The sequence below is a fragment of the Parambassis ranga genome, chromosome 5, assembly GCF_900634625.1.
Source record: "Parambassis ranga chromosome 5, fParRan2.1, whole genome shotgun sequence".
Lineage (NCBI taxonomy): Eukaryota > Metazoa > Chordata > Actinopteri > Ambassidae > Parambassis > Parambassis ranga.
Window position 1 is genome coordinate 27,474,742 of NC_041026.1, and position 26,649 is coordinate 27,501,390.

The following is a 26,649-nucleotide window of genomic DNA, read 5'->3' on the forward strand; positions in this document are numbered from 1 at the left end:
GAATTCATCACTGGGATTCACGGTTATTATACCGGAGAATTAACAGTACTAGCCACAAACGACTTTATAATGGAAAATGCAATCATACGTAAATACATTTCCAATTGTACCTGTGACAAGTTATACCAGTGGATCTCGTTTGTGATGTAAAACGGTTAGTACAATTCCACGCAGAACATGACTGTGGCATCTTCTCCTGTCGCTCCACTTTTTGCCAGTTGCAAGATGGCGGTGGCGTTGACGCGAGATCGCATCGCTCAATGCGGCGTCTACATCTATATATATGTCTATGCTTTTAATATTCTCTGCGCTGCCGCCATCTTGGCTCCTGCACAAGAAAGAGGCGGAGACGGTCACGTGCGTCATAGCTGCAGAGTTCCTGTTCAGGCAAATCCCCGCACAATATTCAAAACACACTGATACACAAAGCTGCACACAGTCCCACACACACTCACAACTTCATAGACACGACAAGTGCAACGTTGCCATTTATAGTTATATAACAAGTGGAAACTCGGTGAGTCTAGCGGCTTTTGAAATGTCTTAACAGCTAGAGAAAACGTGTGTTTTGTTGCTAACATGCTAACATTATAGACCTTGTTTTAGCATATTACTGACGGCTTTTTTGGGTGGCAGAAAACTTCGACTTGACATGTGTGGAAGAACTGCATGCACTCTTGCTCCGGACGAGGTGAGTCGAGCCTGCACCTACAGAAACCGAGGGGGGCAGCGGAGACAACCCCGCTGGAGAGATGGAGACGCGGAGAAATACAGACCATCATACAACAAGAGCCCGCAGTCCATGAATCCGGTGCTGCTGTCTCAGAGACATTTCGACAAGGTAACTTCACCTCAAGCTAGCATGCTAACGCTGTCTGGATGTGTTTAATGTTACTTATTTATCTAACTTGTATTGAAAGAAAAGCTAGGTAATCTATTAAACTGTTATCTTAATACATTCACTGAGTGGCAAAGTTTATTATGACACCTAATAACATGTACTATTTAGAACAATGTTTGTTGCTTTTTTGACATTATACTGTGTAAAGCTAATGTTATTGTGCTATCCATCTCTCCTCTTCAGAGCGCTCCTGTGGACGAGTGTGTACTTACCTCAATGCGTTGGGGCCTGATACCTGCGTGGTTCAAGGAGAATGACCCGAGCAAAATGCAATACAGCACCAGCAACTGCCGCAGTGAGAATATATTGGAGAAGAAGTCCTACAAGGTGCACACATTTGTGGTGAGCTGTATTAACTTTTCAGTGTCAGACAAAAGTGTCTCATTGCTGTCGTTGTCTTCCCGACAGGACCCCATGTTAAAAGGACAGCGTTGTGTCATCTTGGCTGATGGATTTTATGAGTGGCAGAGGAAGGAACAGGGCAAGCAACCTTTCTTTATCTATTTTCCTCAGAGTCCGGTGCCTGAACCAGAGAAGCGTGACCCCACAATCTCATCTAAAGAGAATTTAGTATGCCCTCCAGGGGAAGCCTCCTCTGTTTTGACAAAGGTTTGTTTTCTTTTCTATAGCAATAAATCATCTCAAGTATATTCTGTCACCTGGAAGAGAAGTACAGAGAAAGCAGACACAGAGGAAATTGCCCTTGCTGCAAATTTCCTGTGTGTGAGGCTAAACGTGCAGTTTTCCACTAGGTGTTCCTGCTGGTTTGGATGTTTGGACTGTTAGAAAAATACTGTGACCATGCTTCTCTGCTCTTTGTTATGCATTGGCTAGAGAATGGAAGACACAGGTGAATGGACTGGATGGAGGTTGCTGACTATGGCTGGACTGTTTGACTGCTGGACACCTCCAGGTGGTGGAGAGCCCCTCTACACATACAGTGTAATTACTGTAAATGCCTCCCCAAATCTGGAAAGCATCCATAACAGGTAAGGATGCTGATGGGGAAAAAAATTCTTTTTATTGTTAGGCTTGTGTGAAATGATGAATGACTTGATTGTGTTTTAGGATGCCAGCCATCCTAGATGGACAGGAGGAAGTGAGAAGATGGCTTGATTTTGGGGAGGTGAAGTCTCTGGATGCTCTGAAACTGCTTCAGTCTAAAGACATTTTGACGTTTCACCCTGTGTCTTCATTAGTCAATAACACACGCAACAACTCCCCTCAGTGCCTCCAGCCAGTAGATCTCAACAGCAAAAAGGTATCAGAAAAACACATATTCTACTCACTAAGGTGTGCTTAGGTGTAAGGTAAAAGGAGTTTTAGAAGGAGAAAATGTCCCAGAAAGTTGCAACTTGGGGAAAGGAGTAAGACGTCTAAGAGTGACAATTTTTCTTGAATATAGGCAGGTTTTGGACCAGTTCATATCTGCATGGCTAGATGGCAGCAATCACCACATTTATTTGTAGGCTGCCGCATTGTCCAGGTGGAGGAGTGATCAACCCCCTGTAATAGTGTGACCATTTTCCAGGACTGAGAGTTTCCTCCGTTTTAAATATGTTTCTCCTTTGGTTAAAGGTAATCAGATCAAGTTATGAATCTTATCAGAGGGTCTTTGTGGTGATGGTGACTGGCCTTCAAGGAGAGACACGATCTTCTTGGCCTTTTCTCCCACATTTAAATTTGCCATGCACTAAAAAGAAGCATCCTATCTTAGTGTTTTGTTGTGCACTTCCTTCTTTGTTTGACAGTGCTGACTTACCTAAAAGCCACAAAGGATTTTACTTCAAAGTTTAGTGAGGAAGAGTTGATCTGTATATGTGTGTGTAATCAAAGCCATATAAATCTACTATTCACCCTTTTCTTAAAAAAATGTAGCAACACAGCACCAGTATACAGGATATAGTATTTCAACTGAGTCTTGTGTCTTGTGACCTTTGACTTGCAGGAGCCTAAGCCCACAGCTAGCAGTAAGCTGATGGTGAGCTGGCTGACGAGCAGGGCCCCTTCAAAGAGGAAGGAGCTTAACACATATGAGGGTAAAGAAGAACAAAAAGGTAACGCAAAGACTAAACGCAAGTCTGCAGGAGGACTTCAGCAGTGGCTTCAGGGAGCCGATAAGAAACCAAGAACCAAATGAATGAATTGAAAAGCCTGCACTTTGAGAAACCATTTAGGCCTTATTTATTCTTTCTTTTTTGATATAAGAATATTTGAAAGTATAAGAAAAATGTTTTGTCTTTGTTCTGGTAAACTGTTAAATGTAAATGTACTATTACTATCATTTAAAGATTTCTTATAAAATAAATCTCATCTCACAGTGTGCTTTATTCAAGATTTTTATTACCCTTATTACTTGAAACGCAAAGACATTTTGAACTAATGTTGATGCTATGCATTTATCATAATATAATGATGAATGCCAGTACTTCCCCCCACATTTGTCATCTTTTAGAGTTACACTATGTATGCTATCTTGTAATCTATGACGCATTTCAAAGTTTTAACATAACACGAACAGACAGTAAAAGATCTGATCAGTTAAAAAGAAATGTCAAGCACTTAAATTGTTTGCCAACACGAGCAACTGGCAGATATGGAGATTTACAATACAACCTTTCACCTTCCCCACACAATGATTGAGAGGTCTGCAAATATACAAAGTCTTGCAATAGTTGACAGTAAAAAGAAATGTACTAGCTAATAGTACTCAAGTTATGAATTATGCTTATATTTGAGAAAAATGTCTTTTCTCCCGGACTATCAGGTAGATTGACATGCTGTCTTGATTTGGTTCATTCCCATGTCAAATGTTGTATCAAGAATAACAGATTACAAGTTGACCCTTCATTTTCCCCAATGGAGGAACCGCACTTACATCCAGGAGCTGAGTTTGTGTTCACTACACAACCTGAGCTACAACTACATTTATTGTGGCTCAAAAAAAATGAGATGTTTCAACAAGTCTTCAATTACTGAGAATGACAGCAAAGTGCAAAAAACTCTACACACTTGTCTTATGGACTGGATTCTCATTTCTATGCCAATTAACAAGAATCAGCAGGCAGCATCTTAATGTGATCCACATGTGTACCTTCACACATGACCCCCTGTTACAGTATCACAATGTTTTTTTCCATGAGGTAAACCATGGTAACAAGTGTTTCTGAGGGTGAAACAAACTGAAGCCACAACACAAATGAGTAAAATGGGGGGGGCGTGTTCCTCTCTATGTGCAGCAGTGGTGGGCTGTAAATGTAAAGACAACAACCACCACCACCACTTCTGTAAATTTGATCTAAAAAATTACATTAACTTGAATCATAAACACAAATGTGTATAGAAATAATGCTTTGCAACTTAATGTAACTGAATAAAAGCAACCAATCCTGGGTGTGAAAGCACCCGTATATATGGAACTGAAACTCAAGATGAGCCCAAACCACCACTGCTGTGACGAGGAACAATGGGAAGTAATAAGCATCATACAAGTAATGCCACCATGTTTCCTTAAGGTGTTCTTTGGGCTGGGAGAGTTGTATTTTATAGAAAATGTGTATTCTGTATACATAAGGAGGTGAGTGCAGCATGTTTGTGTGTAGTATACTCTATGAGTGGGATGCTGCTTGTACGTTGAGCATTAAGGAATAACACAGTGGGCCACGGGAAAGGGGATATATAGACAAGGCAAGACAGGGTATTGAGGGCAAGGATAACCCCCCTGAAGATCTTCAGAGTCCTCAGCAGCTGCAGGTCTCTGCCGACGGCTTGGCTCGCTCGCTCCGGTCCAGCTTTATTGGCTCAGGGAACTCGTTGTATAACTCCACTTCGGTTTCCTGAAGATATAACAACAGTGAGTGCCTCTTCTTTCACAGGAACAGATGTTTAAAATGGTCACTCCTCAGCACTATAGACACCGTCAAACCATCTGCGTTTACCTGTTTAAGAGCATTGCGTGCGATAGTCTGGAAGGCCTGCTCCACATTGATTGCCTCCTTGGCGCTGGTTTCAAAATATGGGATGTTGTTCTTGCTCTGACACCAAGCCTGTGCCCGCTTGGTTGTAACCTGAAGCAAAAGAGAGCTGATGTTAACACGGGAAACATCAAGCAAATGGCAACAGATCCAGTATAATATAATCATTTTTGGGCCTTAAAAATCATGCTAACACATAATAACACTTGTGACAATCACATCTCGGCTCACCTGTCTGTTCTCCAAGTCGATCTTGTTGCCCAGCACCACAAAGGGAAAATTCTCCGGGTCTCGTGGGCTGGCCTGGATCAAGAACTCGTCCCTCCAGCTGTCTAAGGTCTTGAAAGTGTTGGGTGCAGTCACATCAAACACCAGCACGCAGCAGTCCGCTCCACGGTAGAATGCTACACCTAAAGACTGGAACCTCTCCTGACCTGCTGTGTCCCAGATCTGAGAGACAGAATGGAGAGAAAGAAAGCCATACAGATGACATGGTACAAGCACGACATATTAATCACCAAAAAAACATACGCTCATTCACCTAGACTGCTTGTTGAACCCTGTTGTGTGAAATGCATGGAGTTAGAGCAACATAGCATTTTGTTGCTACTGTACTAACAGCACCACATTGCCTGCTGTGTGAATGGGCAGACTGAACTGCATGGCAGAATGCTCCACAGAGAATAACTGCCCCGAGGCACACCTCAAATTCTACAGTGCTGGCATGTCCTTTAAAAGTGTGCAGCAAGGCAGCACTAGGTTGACTTCACATTAAACCTTTGCTCACAGGCACTATGTGAGCAAAGGTTAAAATAAAGAGGGGGTCTATCTGTACCAGAATAGTTTGGCTTTTGCATATTTTACTGCATTACTATAAAATTCAAGCATAATTTCTTCATTACCTGCATTGTGACAAGTCTGTCATCCACCATCACTTCTTTCGTCAGGAAATCAGCACCTATTGTGGCTTTGTACTGATTGCTGAACTTCTTATTCACATACTGATTCATCAATGAGGTCTTTCCAACTCTAGAAAAAAAAGACCAGTAAGTAAAGGCAATAGGGGGAAAACATGTGAATCACAAAGTCACCATAATGAAGTAAATGGTGAAATCTAAAAAATGGTCATTTTGTCAGTGAACAGTTTTGTGTTGAGGCACCTGTTTAGTGTCACTCACCCAGAGTCTCCGAGGATGATGACTTTGAGTAGCACTTTCTTCCTTGACGTCATTGTGCCCACAGCTGTGCAGACAAAAAAGAAAAGCAAATTAAATTCGAGAGGCGCAGAAAAGCAGAAAAAAACAGAACTGAACAGCTTTGCCTGCTTATTGCCCATTTATACTGTCTCAGTAAAAGATCATAAAGTCTGTGTGTGATTCAAAAAATACAATATAAGCATAAATAGACATCATCATTTTTGTCACATCGTCTGATTTTTTTGGGTGATTATATATAGCAGTGACTTAGCAGGCAAACGGTTCAATAGAATAAAATAAAGTTACTGTTATTGTAATGTTCATAACTTCACAAAAAATGAAAACAATAATTGTCATAAATCCATATAGTTCTTTTATTATGACATCCTATTTGTCCAAACAAACAATATGATGTTATACTGAACATAATAATCTACAAATAAGTACAAATAAACATGCAATATATACAACATATGCCAGGTCTGTAATATACTGATGAAACTGTGTGTATATTTCTGTAAATTAACCATCAGGTTTAAAAGAACGGATTGTTTTCTTTTCTGTCCAGCCGAAGACATCCCTAAGCATGTCTGACTTGGGCCGGGTGTGCTTTGTAATCATAACCTCCTCATACAGCTGTATTGGCCAAAGTCCAAACTATCCAACTACCGGTGGGATTTTAAATTATCATTCCAATCAGGTTAGACCTTGGAAACATCATTTATGAGAAAAGAAACAGATGCTAAACACGCATCACTTAACATTTATAGTTATAATATGGACAAGAAGCAAAGGCTTGAGGCGAAACTAGCTGAGAGAGCTATCGGTGCAGCTATCATAATCTGTACCCCATGACACTGTGTCAGGGACTGATCACATGGTTTTAAAACACCGGACTAACGGAACCATGACTTGGCAAGCATGATAGCACAGCAACTACTGGACCTGGACTCAAATTGCCTCAAAGATTAATACACTGATAAACGACAAGTTGTTGATAAGTATTAGGAAAAAAAATCAGCTTATTAAACTGTTACTGACATTCCTGTGTCCATGTTTTACTTCACGACGGGTTAGCAAGACAGAATAAACACACGCATTTGCAAACCTAATGCTTAAGAGTTTATAAGGGAAATGCGAGAAAATGATCGAACATAGATTGCAAACAGTGCCAATAATAAATATACAAATAATTTGAACACTGAAAACTAAAGGAATCCAAACACGGTGTCCAGAAGTTAACAATTTCCCACTACATCAGTGACACTTATTTTGAGCTAACGCTCTATTAGCTAAGCAATGTTTATTAAAAATTGTGAACCTTGGACAACGACAGCTGTACTGTTGACATATAATGTTAGCAAATCAGCACCACAACAAAGTCACAACAAACCAACCTGGACGATGATCCTTCGATACAAAAAAAATCAAAAGTGGACTTTTCCTCTGTTTCGGATGGAAGGGTTAGCTAACGCACAGGCTAGCTAACAGGCTAACAGCTCCTACAAATGTCTGCCGCAACAAAACAACGCGTTTTGAGCGTCGACAGCTAAATTATTTCTGGCAGCAAGCCCCTCCACTAACACTTCTTATCAAAAACACCACTGCCACTATGGATGTATAGCTCCCTTTGTGTAACAATTGGGGATACTGGTCCGTTTCGCCCTCTTCCAGTTGACGCTGGGTTTTCCCGAAATGCTAACGTGCTAGCTACTAGCCGAGCTTTGCTCACTTCCTCCAAAACAAGCTCTGTCCGTGAGGTCTGACGTCAGACGCTGGACACGCCTTGTTGCACAGGACCAGGAGAACAAAACGCATGTTGTATAATAAGTTATAGATTTAGTGACATCTATCAAGCTGATCACATGAGTGGTCACAGGACATACCGTACATAGCCCGGACAGGTCACAGTTACAAAAGTTTTTAAGAATTGCCAAATAATGTCCTATTGACATGAAATCAGATTATCATCACAAAACATTTAACCTTATGATAAAGGTCATTATACTACATAACGTTATAATAGAAGGATATTTCAATACATAAGATATTTAAAATCTTATATAATCTGTTTAATTATGAATAATTCCTTTTTTTTAAATCAGTTGATTAAAAAAAGTTTTAATTGATTTGCTGCATAAATTGCAGACACTGGTCCTTGCAAAGCCCATCTGAACCTTCTTTCTACAGCCACTGAGTGATGCTGTTATCCACTGGATGGAAAATCTGCAAGCTTCAGACCCTTTCTCTTCAGGCTTCACTCTGCCAAATACACAAATAAGTCAGTAGTTATGTGTCCCCGATATTTTCAATGTCTTGTTCTGCACTATTAAAAATCCACAGGCTCATCAAACATGTTTGCAACTTTTTATTTTATTTTTTCACTTTGCAGATTCTGTGTAATTTCTTACTTTTCATATGACAAAACACATGCATTGTTATTTACAAGTAACAAATCACTAGTGGCAGAGAAATCAGTGATTGTCCATGTGCAGCTTAAGCAGGTGCAACTTTGGAGACCTCAGTCACTGATGATGTGGCGGAGCTTTCCTCATCTCCTCCGCCCATTCCCAACATCTGTAACATGCACGAACGGAACTGCAAGGGAAATTAATCAGAAGTCAGAACAGTCAGGCATCATGACAAAAAGTCAGTATGTGTGAAATGTGACAGTGGTTGTATTAAACACTTGCATGTTTTCACATGTACACACAGTATACAGCTTTTACTTATAGCCTGTGCCACATGACATTATCTACCTGTTTATTAAAGAGAATATAGATGACAGGGTTGTAGACTGCAGAGCTCTTAGAAAAGCACGAAGGTATCGTGGCCAGTCTCAGGTCGAACGGCTGACCACGGTTGTTGACAACCCAAAGAGCGAAGGAAGCGTAAGGTAACCAGCAAACAAGGAAGCCCACCACCATGATGACCACCATCCTGGTCACCTCTTTCTCTGCCTTCTGGGTGGAGGCAGACTCAGCCTGGGCCTTTGCTGCCTGTTTTTCCAGAGAGAGAGATTCAGGTCATATTGATTGAGACATATTGGTGTGGTGATGTAAATTTATGGCACTATGAGGGGTTTGCTTGATAAGTTATTGACCTCTGTTGCCATGTTGATAGTATGATGTGCGTTCTCACCATTTTAAGTGTAATGAGGAGCTGACTATAGCAGAAGATGATGGTGGCAAAGGGAACAGCAAAGCAGAAGCCGAAGAGAAAAATCACATAGGATTCGTTGTTGTATTTGTTGTTTGTGGTGTACCAGTCTGGTCCACAAGAGCACTGCAGGCCCTCTGGGATATACCTGCAGAGATGATTACATGTAGACTGAGTGTAGTGTAATCAGTACTGATGTAAAGATGTACTTTCCTGTGTACTGTAAGTACTGACCTACTCCACCCGAACAGTGGAGGAACTGAAGCAATCAGTCCAAACACCCAGGTAAACACACAGCATGCTATAGCATGGTCAGGCTTGAAAATAAAGTTGCCAAGTGGTTTACAGATGACCAGCCATCTTTCAAAAGCTACCACAGCCAGAGACCACAAGCTTACCATACCTGGAATGACATGAATTTTATTGATCACCATCTTAACACATTCAAACTTGAGTATCATCCTGTATGTGTGTATGCAATTCAAATAATCTTACCTCCAAGTGTTGCCATAAATCCTTCAATCTTGCATGCTAGCGGTCCAAAAATGAAATATCTTGCTGAAAAGGAGCAGAAGGCTGTGAAGGAGCCCACGCAGGACACGAGAAGGTTGGCAACAGCCAAATTCAGCAGGATGTAGTTGAGGTGGGACCTGAGCTTCTTGTATTGGGCAGTACATGCGATGGTGAGCACATTAATTGCAGTGCCCACCACAAATACGAACAACATGAATGCTGCCATTGCATAGAAGACCCCTGAACTGCCCAGGTGGTCCTGAGGAACCAGGAATGGGCTAAGTAATGTGATGTTGTTAGTGTCCAGTGGGATGGGTATCCAGAAGTCTTCTGGCAGCTCCATGTCACGATTGCCCCTCATATTTCTATGTTTGTAACCTGTCCCTCTCCGTCGCTATAGCTCAGGCTACCTGTCAGTCTTGGATAATAATAATCAGGTTTAAAGATGCAAACATGAATGCCACAGTGTCAGGACTTCTACTGGCTTTCTGTCTTCTCGACCTGTCATGCATTAGTGTTTATAAAGGGCTGCAGGAGGAGATTTACGCTCATTAGGATGTTAATCTATTTTATAACTGACTAATGCTTTGGGTGTTCATGGTTTGGTGTAAGCCCATTAGTGGTTTCCTTTTGTGTTGCGTGCTGTGCTGCCAAAGAGGATACAGGAGCTCACACGTGATGTGTTGTGCGAAGGATTCAGGACCACATTTCTAAAACTGCAAAATAAATATTCCTCTAATACACAAAGAGCACACTAAGAATTGCAAATCATTTGTTGACTCCTTAGTGTTGATGTTCAGAACAATACTGTGGTCTGAAATTCTAATATGAATACAGAAATTTAAGCATAATGTAAGGATTTAGTTATCGGTAGAAACATAACTCACAAATATCTGAATTATTGAGCACACACAGGCTCCTTAAAAGTGTTTTTTTAGAAAACAGTAAAGATTTACTCTTTATATCAAAACCTGGTTAAACAGGCTAATCCCACTTTCTTAAGGAAGAGCACAGCAGGTGTTTACCTGCTAATCTGGTCCCTAATAACATTGTGGTTTGTAATCTCATGCGAAGCACAGTGTAATCCACTCTGCTGGTTTGAGCCAAGCTCCTTCACTGAACTGAAATAGCCGCCACTGACAGTGCAACTGTCAGAAGTTACCCATTGTAACACTGTCATTTCAACAACCACAACAGTGCAACAGAGGCGCCGACCTTTACACAACATAAAACTGCTGACGCCTTCATCTGAACAATTTTTTTATTTTTCTGTTTTTTTGTTTGCTGGCAAAAAAAAGTGTAAATCCTTCCCTAATGGAAAAAAAACATGCAATAAACTCTGCAGTTTAGTACACAAAGCATCATCATGTGTACATATTTACAATACACAAATTGTCACCTGTTCAGCAGTAGTTTGACAAAACCAAAAAATAACATGGATTTCCAGATTAAGCAGGCCCAACTTTGGAGACTTCGGTGACTGACTGTGTGGATGACTCTTCATCATCACCTCCGCCCATTCCCAGCATCTTCATCATGCATGAGCGGAACTGAAAGACAGAAAAGATGATTTATTTTCTTTATGTAGATAGCCCAAGTAGCAATTTTCATTTAACTGAATGTTTCAGTGTGACAGAGCATCTAACAGACCTGTTTATTGAGGAGGACATAGATAACTGGGTTGTAGACAGCTGATGACTTTGAAAAGATAGCTGGGACTGTTGCAAATCTCAGGTCAAATGGTTTCCCGCGGTTGTTTACGACCCAAAGAGCGAAGGAAGCGTAAGGTGTCCAGCACACCAGGAAGCCCACCACCATGATGACCACCATCCTGGTCACCTCCTTTTCTGCTTTCTGGGTGGAGGCAGACTCAGCCTGGGCCTTTGCTGCCTGAAAAGCAAATTAAATAATTATTTTATCATTGTCAGTCACAATCGGTGCTTTTCTGTTCTGTTTTTACTTGTAACTGTGCCTCACCATTTTCAGTGTAATGAGGAGCTGACCGTAGCAGAAGATGATAGCGGCAAGGGGAACAGCGAAGCAGAAGCCGAAGAGAAAAATCACATAGGATTCATTGTTGTATTTGTTATTTGTGGTGTACCAGTCTGGTCCACAGGAGCATTGCAGGCCCTCTGGGATGTACCTGCGGAGATTAAAACACGTAGTACTCAGTGTACATGAAGGTTTGAGCAGCACAGATGTGATGGATGCACGTTAAGTACTGACCTACTCCACCCGAACAGTGGAGGAGCTGAAGCAACCAGTGCAACCACCCAGGTAAACACACAGCATGCTATAGCATGGTCAGGCTTGAAAATAAAATTCCCAAGTGGTTTACAGATGACCAGCCATCTTTCAAAAGCTACCACAGTCAGAGACCACAAGCTTACCATACCTGAAGGAACAAAAATGAGATTTTTTTTATAAAACATATTTAGCTGAACATATGTGTCTGTATCTCATATCAACTTACCTCCAAGTGTTACCATAAAGCCCTCAATCTTGCATGCTAGTGGTCCAAAGACAAAATACCTGAATGCAAAGGAGCAGAGGCCAGTAAAGGAACCCACACCGGACACAATAAGGTTGGCAAAAGCCAAATTCAGCAGGATGTAGTTGAGGTGGGACCGGAGCTTCTTGTATTGCATGGTACACAGGATTGTAAGTATATTGATGAAAGTGCCCCCGACGAATACACAAAACATGTAAATGGCCATTACATAGTAAGTAGCTGCTGATGCTAGATGGTCCTGGGGGACCAGAAAGGGGCTGAGAGATGTGATGTTGTCTGTGTCCAGTTGGATGGGGATCCAGAAATCCTCCGGAAGCTCTTCAACCCGGCTGTGCCTCATTTTGCCAAGAATTTAACAAAACAAATCAAAACTGGATTTATATGTGATGATATGATCAGCACAGTGTCTCATGTAGGCAGTGTGACAGAGTGGCTGGGAGTCAATTTATAGACCTCTCTGACTGAACGTTTAATTAATTAAATGATTGAATAATTAATTGCTTGATTTACTTTAAAAAATAAGACCTAACTTAGATTAGAATGTCACGAACAGTCACACAACATTGGCAGTGGAATAACAGACTAATGTGACTGAAAAACAATTTTAGAAAACATCTGTCTTATCTTGATCTGACTGAGGGCACCGAAAGGTCGCCATTCAATACACTGAAACATACACAACCACATGCACACAAACTACAAACTGCATTTTCCCATAGAGACCTATTATAAACTCACAAACAGGCATACAAATGGCATAAAAATTGAAAAGCAACAGTTCAAAAACTGTTTAACACATCAACAAATTCAACAGTCCAACACACACTAATTGGGAATCAGATAATCCAGTTACCTAGGCTAATGACATTCACTTAGCCTGCGTTCTGTTAGGATTAGGATGGATGATCTCTGCTGTCATATTACGAGGATCAACAAAGGATTACCCTATGTGGAGTGCAGATCTGCACACAGTGTTTGCCTTTTTTCACGTAAGAGGTTTTCTAGGTCAGCGGTGCATTGAAGGTCACTGAAACTGTAAGAGGCAGGAGAAATACCAAAGAAAGAAGGGTGAAGTTATTCTAACAGCTTCATCTTCTTTTTAATGTGGATGTGGAATGTTTAAGCTTCCCATTCAAAAAAGGGAAATCCTGCTACTGCTGATTATAAACATATTTTCTCTGCTCAACAAAATCAGTGAACAGCCCAGCATCGGTATCTGCTACAGCTACATACATGCTTATGTGGGCCATCTATTTACATAAGACTAGAACAGGTGAGCAAAGAATGTGTTGAAGCGACCTCCTTGGTTCTAACCGACTGCATCACAGGAGTGAAACATACATACATGTACATGTGTGTGTGTGTATGTATATATATATATTCTATTTCACACGCCCACACACCAAGCATAAAAAAGTGAAAAAATGTGGTTGCTGCTAGTGTCAGATGCCTTTACACCTGAAGTTTTTGCAACTATCAGTGCTAATAACCTCTTTAACTTGTTTAGATAGTATTTAGTATTGACTAGACTATTGTTCAGAAGCTGACAGATTTATAAAAGACTTCAGGCTTTAGATGAGATTATGTCATAAAGATGCAAGAATAAAATCACAAAGTACTACACCTCCTACACACTCTCCAGACAAGAAACAGAACAAAACCTGATGAAAACAACGAATGTAGAAGAGGCTTTCAAAATAAAATGTTTGTTGGTTCATCTACGTCATTTGTTTCAGCAGGTTAATGAGGCTTTGCATATGAGCTATCCCAAACAGCTTGACTTCCAAAGCGATTAGGAAACAAAGGCTTACTGGAGCATCAGCCTTTGTTTTTATATCACATGATTCTCTTCATTTAGTCACAATGATGTCAGTCAGCCGTGTTGCACCAATGCCTGTCTGTCATTCACACAAGAAACAGCTGATTTTTCATTGTTCAGGCTGGGCACAATGTAATTCTAGTGCTCTGATTTGTTTAAAAGCAATTCAAATTTGTAGACCTCTAATTTTTAAAAACATTAGACATATTTTGTTTCTAGTGCTCCCAAACCCTTCCTTTACAAGGTAATGTGCAGCTTAAAGGTTTGTGAACCCTGTAGAATTGTATATATTTCTGACCCGAAATGTATTTTTTATTCTTCCATTGATGCGTGCAAGTCATCCTGGTTCAGATGCAGAAAAAAAAGCCCAAAGCTACCACCACCATGTTTAACACGTGGGATAGGTTTATATACTAGAATGCAGTGTCATTCTTTCTTCCAGTGGATTTACTATACTGTATTAGGCCTCTCATTTAAGCCAAATAATTCTATTATCATCTCATGTGTCCACAGATGTTTTTCCCAGCAGCCCTCTGGTTTGTCCATATGAGCTTTAGCTGCAGGCAGACAGCAGTGTTCTTTTTGGAGGGCAGTGTCTTTCTCCTTGCATCTATGCCATGCACTCAATGGTTGTTCAGTGTTCTCCTGATGGTGGATTTGTAAACATTAACATTAGCTAATATGTGTGAGAGAGGCCTTTAGCTGCTTACAGTTACCCTGACACCTATTACCTAACAATGGGCTTCACTTGTCTGTGAATTTGTGGAGTAACCTTTCCAGCCTGATGAGCAGCAACAACTGTTTGTGTGAGGTCCTCAGAAACTTTGATTATGTCATTATACACTTTCACAAACACGTTGTGAAGATCAGACTTTGATAAATCACTGTTGTTTTAGTAAAACAGGGCACTTACTGACATCCTCCATTGACCTCTGAACAGATGGCCTTCAAATATATATATATATATATATATATATATATATATATATATATATATATATATATATATATATATATATATATATATATATATATATATGTAATATTGGATCATTGAATGAATAAATAAAAATTGTGTTTAGATTCGGAAAAGTTTATAATACAGGTTACATGTTGATAATGTCTAACTTACACCTTATCCAAAACATCCTGCTGCCATAATCCTTAAACCGTCTTACTTGTGCGGCTTGACATCCTGATCTCTTTTTCTTAAGAGTCTTACTGTGTATAAGCCATTACAGGCAGCTCAGAGGACAATCAAAGTGTGCGTCTAAGCTCCACTGACCTATTTAACCCTCTGCAGTGCTTGCTCACATCAGTTTAATACATGTGTTCAGACAATGAAGGTACATGACTGTTTCAGTTTATGACAAGTGATTGTAGATTATTTTATCTTTTTGAAGCCCAAATAACCTGATGTGTCACATTTTTTTCCCTTTCTTCTCATTTCAGGTTAAGGTTGATCTGTTGCTGGAAGACAGACTTAGTTTGGTGAATGAGGAAATACATACAGAAAAGATTTTGCCAGTATAACTATTAAAATCTGTCTGTTAATGACATGCATTAAATAAAAACTCCTATATCACTAAAAAGCTGCAGAAAGGTGAATAACTAAAAAGATAGTTTGCCAGTTTGACTAGTTTGCCAATAAATACACTGCTTAAAAAAACTAGAGGGAACGCCTAAAGAACACAGTGTAACTCCAAGTCAATCACACTTCTGTGAAATCAGCCTGTCCAGTTAGGATCAACACTGATTGTGAATCAGTTACAGCTGCTGTTGTGCAAATGGAACAGACAACAGGTGGAAATGAGAGGCAGTTATCAGACAACCCTTATAAAGGAGAGGTTCTGCAGGTACTGACCACAGATCATTTCTCTGTTCTTATCCTTTCTGCCTGATGTTTTGCTTACTTTTGCATTTTGTCAGTGCTTTTACTCCTAGAGGTAGCATGAGGCGGTGTCTACAACCCACACAAGTTGCTCAGGTAGTGCAGCTCATCTAGGATGGCTCATCAATGAGAGCAGTGGCAAGAACGTTTGCTGTGTCTGTCAGCAGTGTCCAGAGCATGGAGGAGATACCAGAAGACAGGCAAGTACACCAGGAGACATGGAGGGGGTCATAGGAGGGCAACAACCCAGCAGCAGGACCGCTACCTCCTCGTTTGTGCAAGGAGGAACAGGAGGAGCACTGCCAGAGCCCTGCAACATGCACTAATTGTTTCTGCTCAAACTTTTAGAAACAGACTCCATGAGCGTGGTATGAGGGCCCGACGTCCACAAGTGGGGCTTGTGCTTACAGCCCAAAATCGTGCAGGGGGATTGGCATTTGCCAGAGAACACCAAGACTGGCAGATTCACCATTGGTGCCCTGTGCTTTTCAAGGATGAGAGCAGGTTCACACTGAGCACATGTGACAGACGTGCCAGAGTCTGGAGACGCCGTGGAGAACGTTCTGTTGTCTGCAGCATCCTCCAGCATGACGGTGGTGGGTCAGTAATGGTGTGGGGAGGCATTTCTTTGGAGGCCACACAGCCTAGCCAGAGGTACCCTGACTGCCATTAGGTCCCGGGATGAGATCCTCAGACCCATTGTGAGACCATACGCTGGTGCATTGGGCCCTGGGTTCCTTCTGATGCATGACAATGCTAGGCCTCATGTGGCTGAAGTGTGTCAGCAGATCCTGCATGATGAAGGCATTGATGCTATGGACTGGCCTGCCCGTTCCTCAGACCTGAATCCAATCCAGCACATCTGGGACATCATGTCTCGTTCCATCCACCAACACCACGTTGCACCACAGACTGTCCAGGAGCTGACTGATGCTTGAGAATAGTGGAGACCTGTCTGTGCTTCAAACCTCAAAAAACATTTGATTCATACATGCAAATTGCCAAGAATTGAGTGACATAGATCATGATGACATAGAGACGGCTCTATGGGGCTCTGACCACGTGCAGAAAGTTTGAAGCCGTTTGGAGCAAGAATGTAGGAGAGAGAGGTGTTCGTGTATGAATGGCGAAGTGACGCCACAGCGGCCACGCCCTTTAACTGATGCCTTTGATAACTTTTGATCAGCACGGTCTTCAGGTGACATCCACCTAATATGAAGTCAATCGGGTGAAATCCCTAGGAGGAGTTCCTCCGCATACCAAAGGTGGAAATCGCTGAAATTTGACCACTAAAATCAAAATGGCCAACTTCCTGTGTGGTCTAGATCAATGGTGCAAGAGACTTTTATGTCCCCATGGAGAGGGGTGTTTAAAAAATTCAAGAAGGCGCCATTGAGCCATTTACGTGAGAGCCGTTTGAAATTTCATGGTGAAATCATGAATCGTCGCCAGACTTTGGCGAGCCACAAAGGCCACGCCCTTTAAGTTAGAGAAAAGCTTTTGCTAACTTTTGATTAACAGGTCCTTTAGGTCACATCCACCAAATACCAAGTCAACCAGGTGAAATCCCTAGGAGGAGATCATACCAATGGTGTAAATTGCCAAGATCGCCTTCGCACCACTCGGTGCTCGGGCCCTAATAAACATTTGCATTTCAATAGGGCTCTCGCACGTTTTGTGCTCGGGCCCTAATAAGGTAATATTGATTAGTCTTTGTAAGTGAAAAGGTAGTGAATCCAAACAGTACATTCTCCAAACAAAGGGAAAAATCTCAGACATGAAAATGGGTCAGGGGTGAAAAAGGAGATAAGGGTGCACGAAATATATGAGCGAGCTAAAATGATCACATATCATATTAAAATTAATTTGGATCGTGTTTGATGAACACAATTAAATTAAAACATTTATCAAATGTACTAAATTATGGGCAAACTAGTCAAGTCAGAACATACTGAATTTATTTGTCCTCCCATGTCATGCCATGACATGGCATGGGAGACGGGATGTATTATTCCAGACAGTCATCCACACGTTCACAGAATTAAATTCACAAACACCAGAGGTCTGCCTTACAGTCAGCTACACTAATCTTCTATCTATTGTCAGCTAAAGCAGAGATAGAGGTCTGACTCTTTAACAGTGAAGGGTCTCACTCCTGTGATAATGCACGTTGCAACAAACAAACTCACGATAAGTGGGATGTCGGCATTATACAAGATCTTTGTAGCTCCAAAGCAGCCAAGCAGAGTAATTACTAGGGGTGGAACGGTTCACTAAATCCACGGTTCGGTTCGTATCAAGGTTCTGAGGTCACGGTTTTCGGTTCGGTTCAGTTTACATTGTTGAGGTTTTTTCTACTTTTAACACTCTGGAAATACCAGATGAGCATGAAATACATAGTCTATTTATCCAACATTCAACATATTTAAGAATCAGTTCAGTGTTTCCCATATCATTATATCAGGTCTAATCAATTTTTTTTTTCTTTTTAATTTCTATATAGCACCAGATCATAACAGAAGCCATTTAAGATAACCTTTCCTATACAACAGGTCTACACCATGTTCTTTTATTAAACAAACTAAACAGCTCATGTTATTTATCTTATTTGCACGGCAGCATGTCATTTCTCTCTGCGCTCCTGTCTGTGCACAGAGGCCCGATGTGCGTACACACAGACACAAACCGTCGGACAGAGAACGTGTGTTGCTTTGTCCACCATTGCTCATTACATGCTAGTTGGATAGACTGAACTCTATGACTACGCTAGGTTAAGCTAAAGTTACTGATGTCCGTGTTTTTATTTTATTTTTGACAATGAAATATGCTATTTACATCCCGCTCTGTAAGCCATGAAGGGACCAGCGGCAGCTTTGCGCACAAATGGATGCAGAGTGCTGTGGGTCTCTCTGCTCTGCCTGCAGCTAAACCTGCTGCATGAAGCTACAGTGACTGACTGGCTGTGAGTGTTTTGAGGCAGGGGAGGAGCTCACGGTCGCTGCTTGTCGTAGAGAGTAGCTGACTGCAGAATGATTTCACTTCAGTCTCCAAAAGTCACCAGAGTCACTAGTTGCTTTTGATTAAAAAAAGTTTGGAAAGCTGCCAAATGTAGCGAGAGAGACACCAAGTTGCTAACACTCGTCTCCATGCTGTGGTAAAAATTCCTCTCTATATTACTTGATGCGCATGTCCAGAGCCGAACTGAACACGCACTCCGAACTGAAACAAGTGTACCGAATGGTTTGGATTTTTTACCTGAACCGTCCCACCCCTACTAATAATACACCCACGTTATGAAAGAAGATGGAAGGCTATAGGGATGCATTGGAGCACCTGATAAAGTTGTAGTTGTTGTCATAGTAGTGGTGGCCATTATTTAAAAATCAACTAAAACACAAATGCCAGTGTCAGTGTAACCAATTTTAAAAGTGAATTACAGTATGATAATGACTTAGACTAGTAAGGAAATCTGGAACAGAATCAGAAGAAACCAAATTCGACAGGAGCCACTGTACTGAGCAACAATAATGAGGCAGACACAAGAGTAACAGTTCAGTAGCCACTCTAATATTATTACAAATGACAAAATAATTTGTCAGGTTTGTACACGAATATAAAATAACCCAAAAAGTTAAAAAAATAAAAGAAATAGTGTGCCCACGATAAAAATAAAAGATTGTCTGTTGGGGCCCTTAAACCAAAATAAAAATTGTGTCAGGTGTATTGGTTGTAGAGTTACTGCAGTTCACCTTGTTCCAAGGATGCTTGGTGTGAATGGGTGGTGTATACGTGGATATCTACTCGGTGCTTACCTGCCTTCCTCGTCAGTTCTTCAGCTCACGTCGTGGTAATCAGATCGATCTCCTTCCTGAAACTCTGATTCTTCAACCGCTCGTACTTATCCTTTTTTCCTTCCGCCTCCTAGGAGCCTCAGCCTTGGTCCCGTCCAGTCTCCCGCTGCAGTCTCCAGAGCACCTTTAAGGATTCCCACCGTCGTGGACTTTTTGTTTCCCTCAAAGACTTTCGCCCTTGTGGTTGTTTTTCGTTTTCTCCTGAGAGACTCTTTCGCCCTAGTGGTTGTTTTTTGTTCTTTGAATAAACCTGAACACCTGTTGAGACCAGCATTTGGATCCTGAGTTTATTGTCTTATAACACACGATCATTTTTTGTCAAATCGCACACCCCTAATCTAAGTATATCATTTCTGTGAACTTGGCATTAAAGTGCTCAAACATCTTCCTGCTGTTCATATGAACAGTGATTCAATAATACTTATGGTAAGATGATAAGTAACATTCAAAATTCAAAATATTATTTATCATAACTATGTCAAAACAATGTGCAAATAAAAGAACAGCACTCATCCTGAGTTTAGGTTTAGAGGTAGTATAAAAGTGTGCTTAATTTACTCTGACACTACAGGCCTGTTCATGAAAGAGAAATGCACTAAAAATTACCCTCTAGCTACTCAGCTGTGCAGCATAACTGTGTTCAAGTAAATTGCATAGTGCAAAAACATTTTACATTCATCAAAACACATAGAAAGGGTCTTTTTCTACCTGGCTACATCAGGATGAGTTTTTAATAGACATGTATACATGTCTCCATGGTGATGTGAAGTGCTTTGATGACAAGAGTTCCATTCACAGTGTGTCTTTGAATTTGTGTTATATACTGATAGGGAGACAGGCAACAAACAGAGAAAATGTAAAGTCTGCAAAGTCAACATGATTAAAGAAGATGGGGAATTAGTTTACAAGGATCTCCTTGACCAGGAGCTTTTCTGTGACGCCGTCATCAAGGTGGAGGATGATGACTTTCCCATCCACAGAGTCATCTTGGCGAAGTACTCTTACTTCAGGTGAACTGATTATCTCAATTTTGAATTAATGTGTTAGTAACCTTTACATAGGGAGACAAAAACAAGGATTTGTTGTAGTTTATAATGTGAGTGTTTGGAGATTATTTACTGCGATCTTGTTTTTATAGCTTACAGTGTTTTAGTGTGTTTGCTGATATTGTTGTCATGACTAGTCAACTGCTGGGGAAAATGTTGTCAGCCTGACCTCATAACGAAAACAGCAGCAGTCCTTAATGTTTTAACATGACAAAAACAACCGGTGAACAAGTGTGTGTTAATCTGCTCGCCCCAGGTGGGACTTGGATGATATGACAGGTTTGACATGTTGACATTAAAACATCTAATAGTGATTTCTACCTCTATAGGCTCAAACTTATTTTATCTTAAACTTAAACTTGATGTATAGTTTAGAAGTCATAAGTGAATTAGATAATGTTACATCAATCAGATCTAGACCTATAACTAGACTGTTGAATAAAGTTGCCCATAAATCCACCAGTGACTTAGTGACTAATTTTAGTATCTGTTTTAAAAACTGAAATGCATAAAAGTGGTGTATAATGTTGTGGAACTTTTTCTGTGTCTTTCAGAGCTCTCTTCACACGCTGGTCTAAACCTGACAAGAAAGTCTACATTATCCCTGACCTATCCTCAGACATAATGAAGCTCATCATTGAGTTTGCATACACCGGCTCTGTTAACGTGACAGAGTCCAATGCAAGGAGGCTTTTCATGGCAGCTGATTCCTTTAATATAGTGGAGCTGTTGCAAATATGCTGCAACTTTTTTGAAAAGACGCTCTGCCCAGGCAACTGCATCAGCATCTGGCAGTTCACAAAAAACTACTACGCCCCTGAACTGCACCTCAAGGCTTTCCACTATGTCCTCAGTCACTTTGAGGAAGTGGTTTTCCGCGAAGAGTTCCTGAAGCTCTCGGACCAGGATGTCAGTGACATCATCAGCAGTGATGACCTCAATGTGAGACAGGAGGCAGCTGTGTTTGAGGCCATCATTCGGTGGATCACATATGAACCTCAGGAACGAGAAGGATACGCAGCTTTGCTCTTGTCAAAGGTACTTTATATTATAGATTATAAATTTCACTTTGTAGATTAATTAATTTCAAGACAGTGACTGAAGCCATCCTCAGCCCAATAGAGGGTTATCAGTTATTATATGTGCTCCATGTCATGATGATGGCCAGTACAGCCATCCTTTACCCTTTTATAGGCCAGACGGTGCAATATCATCTATTCTGATGAGTGATATATAGAAAGCAACACAGACTACATGAGTGACTCATTGTGCTCATGTGCATGCTGGTCTTCTGGGTAACTCTGAAAATGGAGGAGAATTTATGCAAATCATCATCTTTTCCAAAACCTTACCAAGCATTTGTGGTGTGACAACCTACCTATGAAAGAGCAAAACATGAAAATATAAGAAAACGAAACAAAAGTTACTAAGCCTCCTGTTAAAGCTGGGTGCTGGCACAAACATTTATAATAATTTATTATTATTAGTACAAGTACATAAACTCATATGTAATGCGGGGTATTTGCATATGCTTTGTGTGCAGGTTAATGGACAAATGAGTGGTCTCAGGCGTGCGACATGGACATCGGCCGGGTTGTTCTGAGCTGCTGTGTGCTGTGTGTCTGGTCTTCCCAACATGGCCGATTACACTATCCCTTGTGATTCGGGATTTCTGTAAATCTTGTATAAATATGAATGAATACATGAACAAATGTATAAAGTGATGTAACAATACTGTCACAGTACCTGGCTGTAAATGTATATCATCTGTTTATTCCACTCTTATGCAATCTGCATGTATGTTTTAGGCTCGCAGTTATGCTGTACACATCTGGATTACTAGACCTGTCCCATCCAGCATACAGTATGGTACTGTTTGGGACAATGAGCTCTCTCTCACTTAGTGTCAATTACCTTTGAATTATAAAATAAGGCACTTTCTCCTAAAAGGAGTGTACCATTAAAACACTACTATTTATGTGATGATCAGTTATCTGATTGAACATCATGAAAAATTTTTAAAAGTTCGACAGGCTAAGTTTATTTTTTGCCTAATGGTCGCTCACATCAAGCAGCTATGGTAGACATTTTTTAAAATAACAGTGTACAACTTTACAGTTTTGATTTACTCTTGCTGATTTCACCGTGTTATATTAATCCACTGGGGGCGGCTGCCAGACAGCATTGTCAACTGCCTGGTGAACATATGGAACATTTGGCAGCTAGAGAGGCAGATGTAGAAGACATAGAGCCAAAGGAGAGTGAATATTGGGCTTACGTTCACCAGGTGGACAGACACAGCTCCAAATGAATGATGTTCCAAAACAGCTGGCTGTGTAAATAAACAACTGTTTGCTATCAAGTTAGAAAAAGATGATAATGGCATTGTTGTGCTGACAAAAAGGGCTTAATTTAAGAGAATCTGACTCCTTCAAAGCTGCTTCACATACCATCATAATTTTCATTTGAGGCCTTTATGTACAGCATCAACATATTTTTCATAACAATGATTATAATAGTGATAAGAGACAGTCTGCTGTCCTTGACAAATAAATGACGTCCCCGGGTCAACAAGGTCCGCGTCAGGTGTTAGGGGACCAGGGCAACCTGATGAGAAATGGGCTACTGGAAAAAGAACAAGCTCTCTTGGACGAGAGATGACAACAGGGAACTGTTGGAATGCTACATGAGTAACCCCAGCATTAGGGGTTACATGAAGTGGATGTGGGACCTATGGAAACTTCGAAACCCACCATCTACACTACAGCCAAAACATCTAGTGGCTCATCTAGTGGCTCAGTAGCTCTGCTATCACAACTAGAGATTGATAAAATACAACACAAATGCTACAGCAAAGGGGAGCCAGCACACAAGATCAGGGGGGGGGGGGGGGGGACAACATCATTCTCACCCAAGATTGGGTACCAAGCCCCAATAGTAAGCCCCCACCTGCTCAACACAAGAGCAGCTGACCTGAGAGAGAAGATCATGGGCAAGATGGACACCTGGAACCTCCGCAGCCGGTTGCCAAGACTAAGTGAAGTACTCTCTGAAAGTCTGCTAGAGGATGTGAATGTAGCACTAAAAACAATCCCTACTGTGACCATCACTGAGACCAATCAGCTAATGTACACCACAGCAACAGTGATCCTTGAGATGCTTGGCCACAAAATACACACCACCAAGGAGCAGTGTCCTGCATGGAGGAGAAGGTTAGAGGCAAAAATATCAGAACTACAGGATGTTCTCCACTGAACCATCCAAAGTGTACTCTCAATGGGAAAGTAGGAACATGACAGTGGAACCACCAAGGCTGGAGACTGAACAATACTGGAAGAATATATGGGAGAGAGAGGCATCACATAACACCAATGCCCAGTGGCTGGCAGACCTGAAAGCAGACCAGGCCTGACCAACCTGTGCACTGCCTGGATTGACTACAAGAAGGCATATGACTCAATGCCACACACATGGATCCTGGGATGCCTGGAGCTGTACAACATCAATAGGACCCTAGGACCTTCATAAGGAACTCAATGGGGCTGTGGAAAACAACCTTAGTGGCCAACCTCAAGCCAATTGCACAAGTCTCCATCAAGTGTGGCATCTACCAAGGAGATGCTCTGTCCCTGCTGCTGTTCTGCATAGGCCTGAACCCCCTCAGCCAGATCATCACCAAGACTGGCCTCGGTTACTGACTACGAAATGGAGCAAGCATCAGCCACCTCCTGTACATGGATGACATCAAGCTGTATGCCAAGAGTGAGCGAGACATCTTCTCACTGATCCATACCACCAGGATATACAGCAACGACATTGGAATGTCATTCGGACTGGACAAGTGTGGTCGAATGATAACAAAGAGAGGGAAGGTTGTCAAGACTCAGGGAATTAAACTCTCAGAAGGCAGCATAGCGGATGTTGAGGGAAGATACAAGTACCTTGGAATCCTACAGGCAAATGGGAACCACGAAGAAGCCGCAAGGAAAGCAGCCACAACCAAGTACCTACAGAGAGTAAGGCAAATCCTAAGGAGTCAGCTAAATGGGAAGAACAAGGTCCAGGCCATCAACACCTACGCCCTGCCGGTTATCAGATACCCCGCTGGCATAATAAACTGGCCAAAAGAGACCATAGAAGCCACTGATGTGAAGACAAGGAAGCTCTTCACAATGCATGGAGGACCCCAAATCCAACATCCTGAGGCTGTACACTAACAGGAAGGAAAGAGGCCGAGGACTGGTGAGCATCAGAGCCACCACCCAAGATGAAACAACAAAAATCCACAAGTACATCAGCAAGATGGCCCCAAATGATAGAATACTTAGTGAATACCTCAGGCAACAGAAGCCCGATGCAGAGGAAGAGGAGCAAGAACCATCATGGCAGGACAAGCCCCTCCACGGAATGTACCACCGACAGATACAGGAAGTGGCTGACATCAAGACGTCCTACCAGTGGCTGGAAAAAGCTGGACTGAAAGACAGCACAGAGGCACTAATCATAGCAGCACAGGAACAAGCCCTGAGCACAAGATAGAACGAGGCTGGGGTCTACCACACCAGACAGGACCCCAGGTGCAGACTGTGCAAAGATGCCCCTGAGACAATCCAGCACATAACAGCAGCGTGTAAGATGCTAGCTGGCAGGGCGTACATGGAATGGCATAACCAAGTGGCAGGCATAGTTTACAGGAACATCTGTGCCAAGTATGACCGTAGTGGTAGATGTAGCAATCCAAAGTGAGGGCAACATACGGAAGAAGGAACATGATAAACTGGAGAAATACCAAGGGCTTAAAGAAGAGCTAGAAAAGATGTGAAAGGTGAAGGTAACAGTGGTCCCTGTGGTAATTGGAACCCTCGGGCTCCACAAACTCAGAGAGTGGCTCCAACAGATCCCAGGCACAACGTCAGAACTCTCAGTCCAGAAGAGCGCAGTGCTAGGAACAGCTAAGATTAAGACTGCAAAGAACCCTCAAACTCCCAGGCCTCTGGGAATGATGAAGCTATCTTTGACTGAATTTTGCATTCGCGTGATCAACTCCAGGCAAACGTCAGGTATCAAGCTAGTGGCTACCTGAAATGCTAATATGCCTAGCTGCTAACTGAAACGTTCAGTGAAGCTAACATCAGTTATCAAAGTAGCTGCATGCTGAAATGCTAATATCACTTATCAAGCTAGCTGCTAAGGGAAACATTCTGTTCATGTCAATTTGTCAAGATAATAAGTGATTATCCTGTTTAACTGCTGAAAGGTAACTGCGCTGCCTGATGTGAGGCGGCCTTTTTAAACTGAAAGTGTGTAAAGGAGATCTACTTTGCTTTGCTTGCTTTGCCCTAACTCATGAAGACAGGAGGTCCAGAGAGGCTTTGTGGCCAAAAATTTCTCAGGCTAGAAAAGAAGGTAAAGCTGTGGGCTTCAAAGGGCCATCTGGTTTCATAGAAGGCAAGCGCATCACGGTTGAGTAAAGGTTCGGGCTGAAATACACTGAACATAAAATGAATACGGTAAGGTTTAAAATGGGACTTTTCCTCAAGACCTTTCCGTTCCACCTCCTTATACCTCTTATATAAACTTTGTTTATGTGTTCTGTATTCCAGTTGAAAACAGACATTTCTTTTTTTTTCTTTCAATACAAGGGGACTTAAAGACTCAATTAAGCGCAGGGCTGTTTTTCTGTTCTGCAAGAGGCAACGAGCATTTTTCTTAAAGAAACTCATTCTGACGATTCTGAAAGTTTTGGTTACAGCAATGAGAGAGAGATAAAGATAGAGAAGAGATAAA

At 41.6% G+C, this 26,649-nt stretch overlaps 4 protein-coding genes across 5 annotated transcripts; 1 reads left to right on the forward strand and 3 right to left on the reverse strand.

Annotated features, from left to right (window-relative positions):
• Positions 1-374: 374 nt before the first annotated feature.
• Positions 375-3,231, forward strand: hmces (5-hydroxymethylcytosine binding, ES cell specific). Of its 2 annotated transcripts, none has more exons than XM_028406430.1 (7): positions 375-517; positions 637-841; positions 1,085-1,243; positions 1,415-1,510; positions 1,736-1,890; positions 1,970-2,162; positions 2,850-3,231. In XM_028406430.1, exons 2-7 carry the CDS (start codon positions 653-655, stop codon positions 3,039-3,041), a joined length of 984 nt encoding a protein of 327 aa, XP_028262231.1. In that variant the 5' UTR covers positions 375-517; positions 637-652; the 3' UTR covers positions 3,042-3,231. The 2 variants fall into 2 exon arrangements, with proteins under 2 accessions (XP_028262231.1, XP_028262230.1); XM_028406429.1 differs by having other exon boundaries at positions 1,085-1,228; positions 1,310-1,510.
• Positions 3,225-7,834, reverse strand: rab7a (RAB7a, member RAS oncogene family). Its single transcript, XM_028406431.1, has 6 exons — positions 7,469-7,834; positions 6,054-6,117; positions 5,778-5,904; positions 5,107-5,325; positions 4,840-4,968; positions 3,225-4,737 (listed from the first exon to the last, which is right to left on the reverse strand). Exons 2-6 carry the CDS (start codon positions 6,104-6,106, stop codon positions 4,642-4,644), a joined length of 624 nt encoding a protein of 207 aa, XP_028262232.1. The 5' UTR covers positions 6,107-6,117; positions 7,469-7,834; the 3' UTR covers positions 3,225-4,641.
• A 733-nt stretch (positions 7,835-8,567) lies between these two features.
• Positions 8,568-10,104, reverse strand: LOC114435718 (blue-sensitive opsin-like). Its single transcript, XM_028405636.1, has 5 exons — positions 9,726-10,104; positions 9,465-9,633; positions 9,213-9,378; positions 8,831-9,070; positions 8,568-8,669 (listed from the first exon to the last, which is right to left on the reverse strand). The coding sequence occupies exons 1-5, from the start codon at positions 10,102-10,104 to the stop codon at positions 8,568-8,570; spliced, it is 1,056 nt and encodes a 351-aa protein (XP_028261437.1).
• Positions 10,105-11,191: 1,087 nt separating this feature from the next.
• LOC114435833 (blue-sensitive opsin-like) lies at positions 11,192-12,598 on the reverse strand. The gene is made up of 5 exons (XM_028405750.1): positions 12,217-12,598; positions 11,970-12,138; positions 11,721-11,886; positions 11,394-11,633; positions 11,192-11,293 (listed from the first exon to the last, which is right to left on the reverse strand). The coding sequence occupies exons 1-5, from the start codon at positions 12,593-12,595 to the stop codon at positions 11,192-11,194; spliced, it is 1,056 nt and encodes a 351-aa protein (XP_028261551.1). The 5' UTR covers positions 12,596-12,598.
• Between the last annotated feature and the right edge of the window lie 14,051 nt (positions 12,599-26,649).

Coding starts and splice junctions, on each gene's coding strand:
- hmces (XM_028406429.1), top strand. CDS start 653: ATGTGTGGAAGAACTGCATGCACTCTTGCTCCGGACGAGGTGAGTCGA. Junction 842..1,084: donor CTCAGAGACATTTCGACAAG/GTAACTTCACCT, acceptor TCTCCTCTTCAG/AGCGCTCCTGTGGACGAGTG. Junction 1,511..1,735: donor CCTCCTCTGTTTTGACAAAG/GTTTGTTTTCTT, acceptor TGCATTGGCTAG/AGAATGGAAGACACAGGTGA.
- rab7a (XM_028406431.1), bottom strand. CDS start 6,106: ATGACGTCAAGGAAGAAAGTGCTACTCAAAGTCATCATCCTCGGAGAC. Junction 5,905..6,053: donor ATCATCCTCGGAGACTCTGG/GTGAGTGACACT, acceptor TTTTTTTTCTAG/AGTTGGAAAGACCTCATTGA. Junction 5,326..5,777: donor ACAGACTTGTCACAATGCAG/GTAATGAAGAAA, acceptor TCTGTCTCTCAG/ATCTGGGACACAGCAGGTCA.
- LOC114435833 (XM_028405750.1), bottom strand. CDS start 12,595: ATGAGGCACAGCCGGGTTGAAGAGCTTCCGGAGGATTTCTGGATCCCC. Junction 12,139..12,216: donor CTTTATGGTAACACTTGGAG/GTAAGTTGATAT, acceptor TTGTTCCTTCAG/GTATGGTAAGCTTGTGGTCT. Junction 11,634..11,720: donor TCCTCATTACACTGAAAATG/GTGAGGCACAGT, acceptor TTTGCTTTTCAG/GCAGCAAAGGCCCAGGCTGA.
- LOC114435718 (XM_028405636.1), bottom strand. CDS start 10,104: ATGAGGGGCAATCGTGACATGGAGCTGCCAGAAGACTTCTGGATACCC. Junction 9,634..9,725: donor ATTTATGGCAACACTTGGAG/GTAAGATTATTT, acceptor ATGTCATTCCAG/GTATGGTAAGCTTGTGGTCT. Junction 9,071..9,212: donor TCCTCATTACACTTAAAATG/GTGAGAACGCAC, acceptor CTGGAAAAACAG/GCAGCAAAGGCCCAGGCTGA.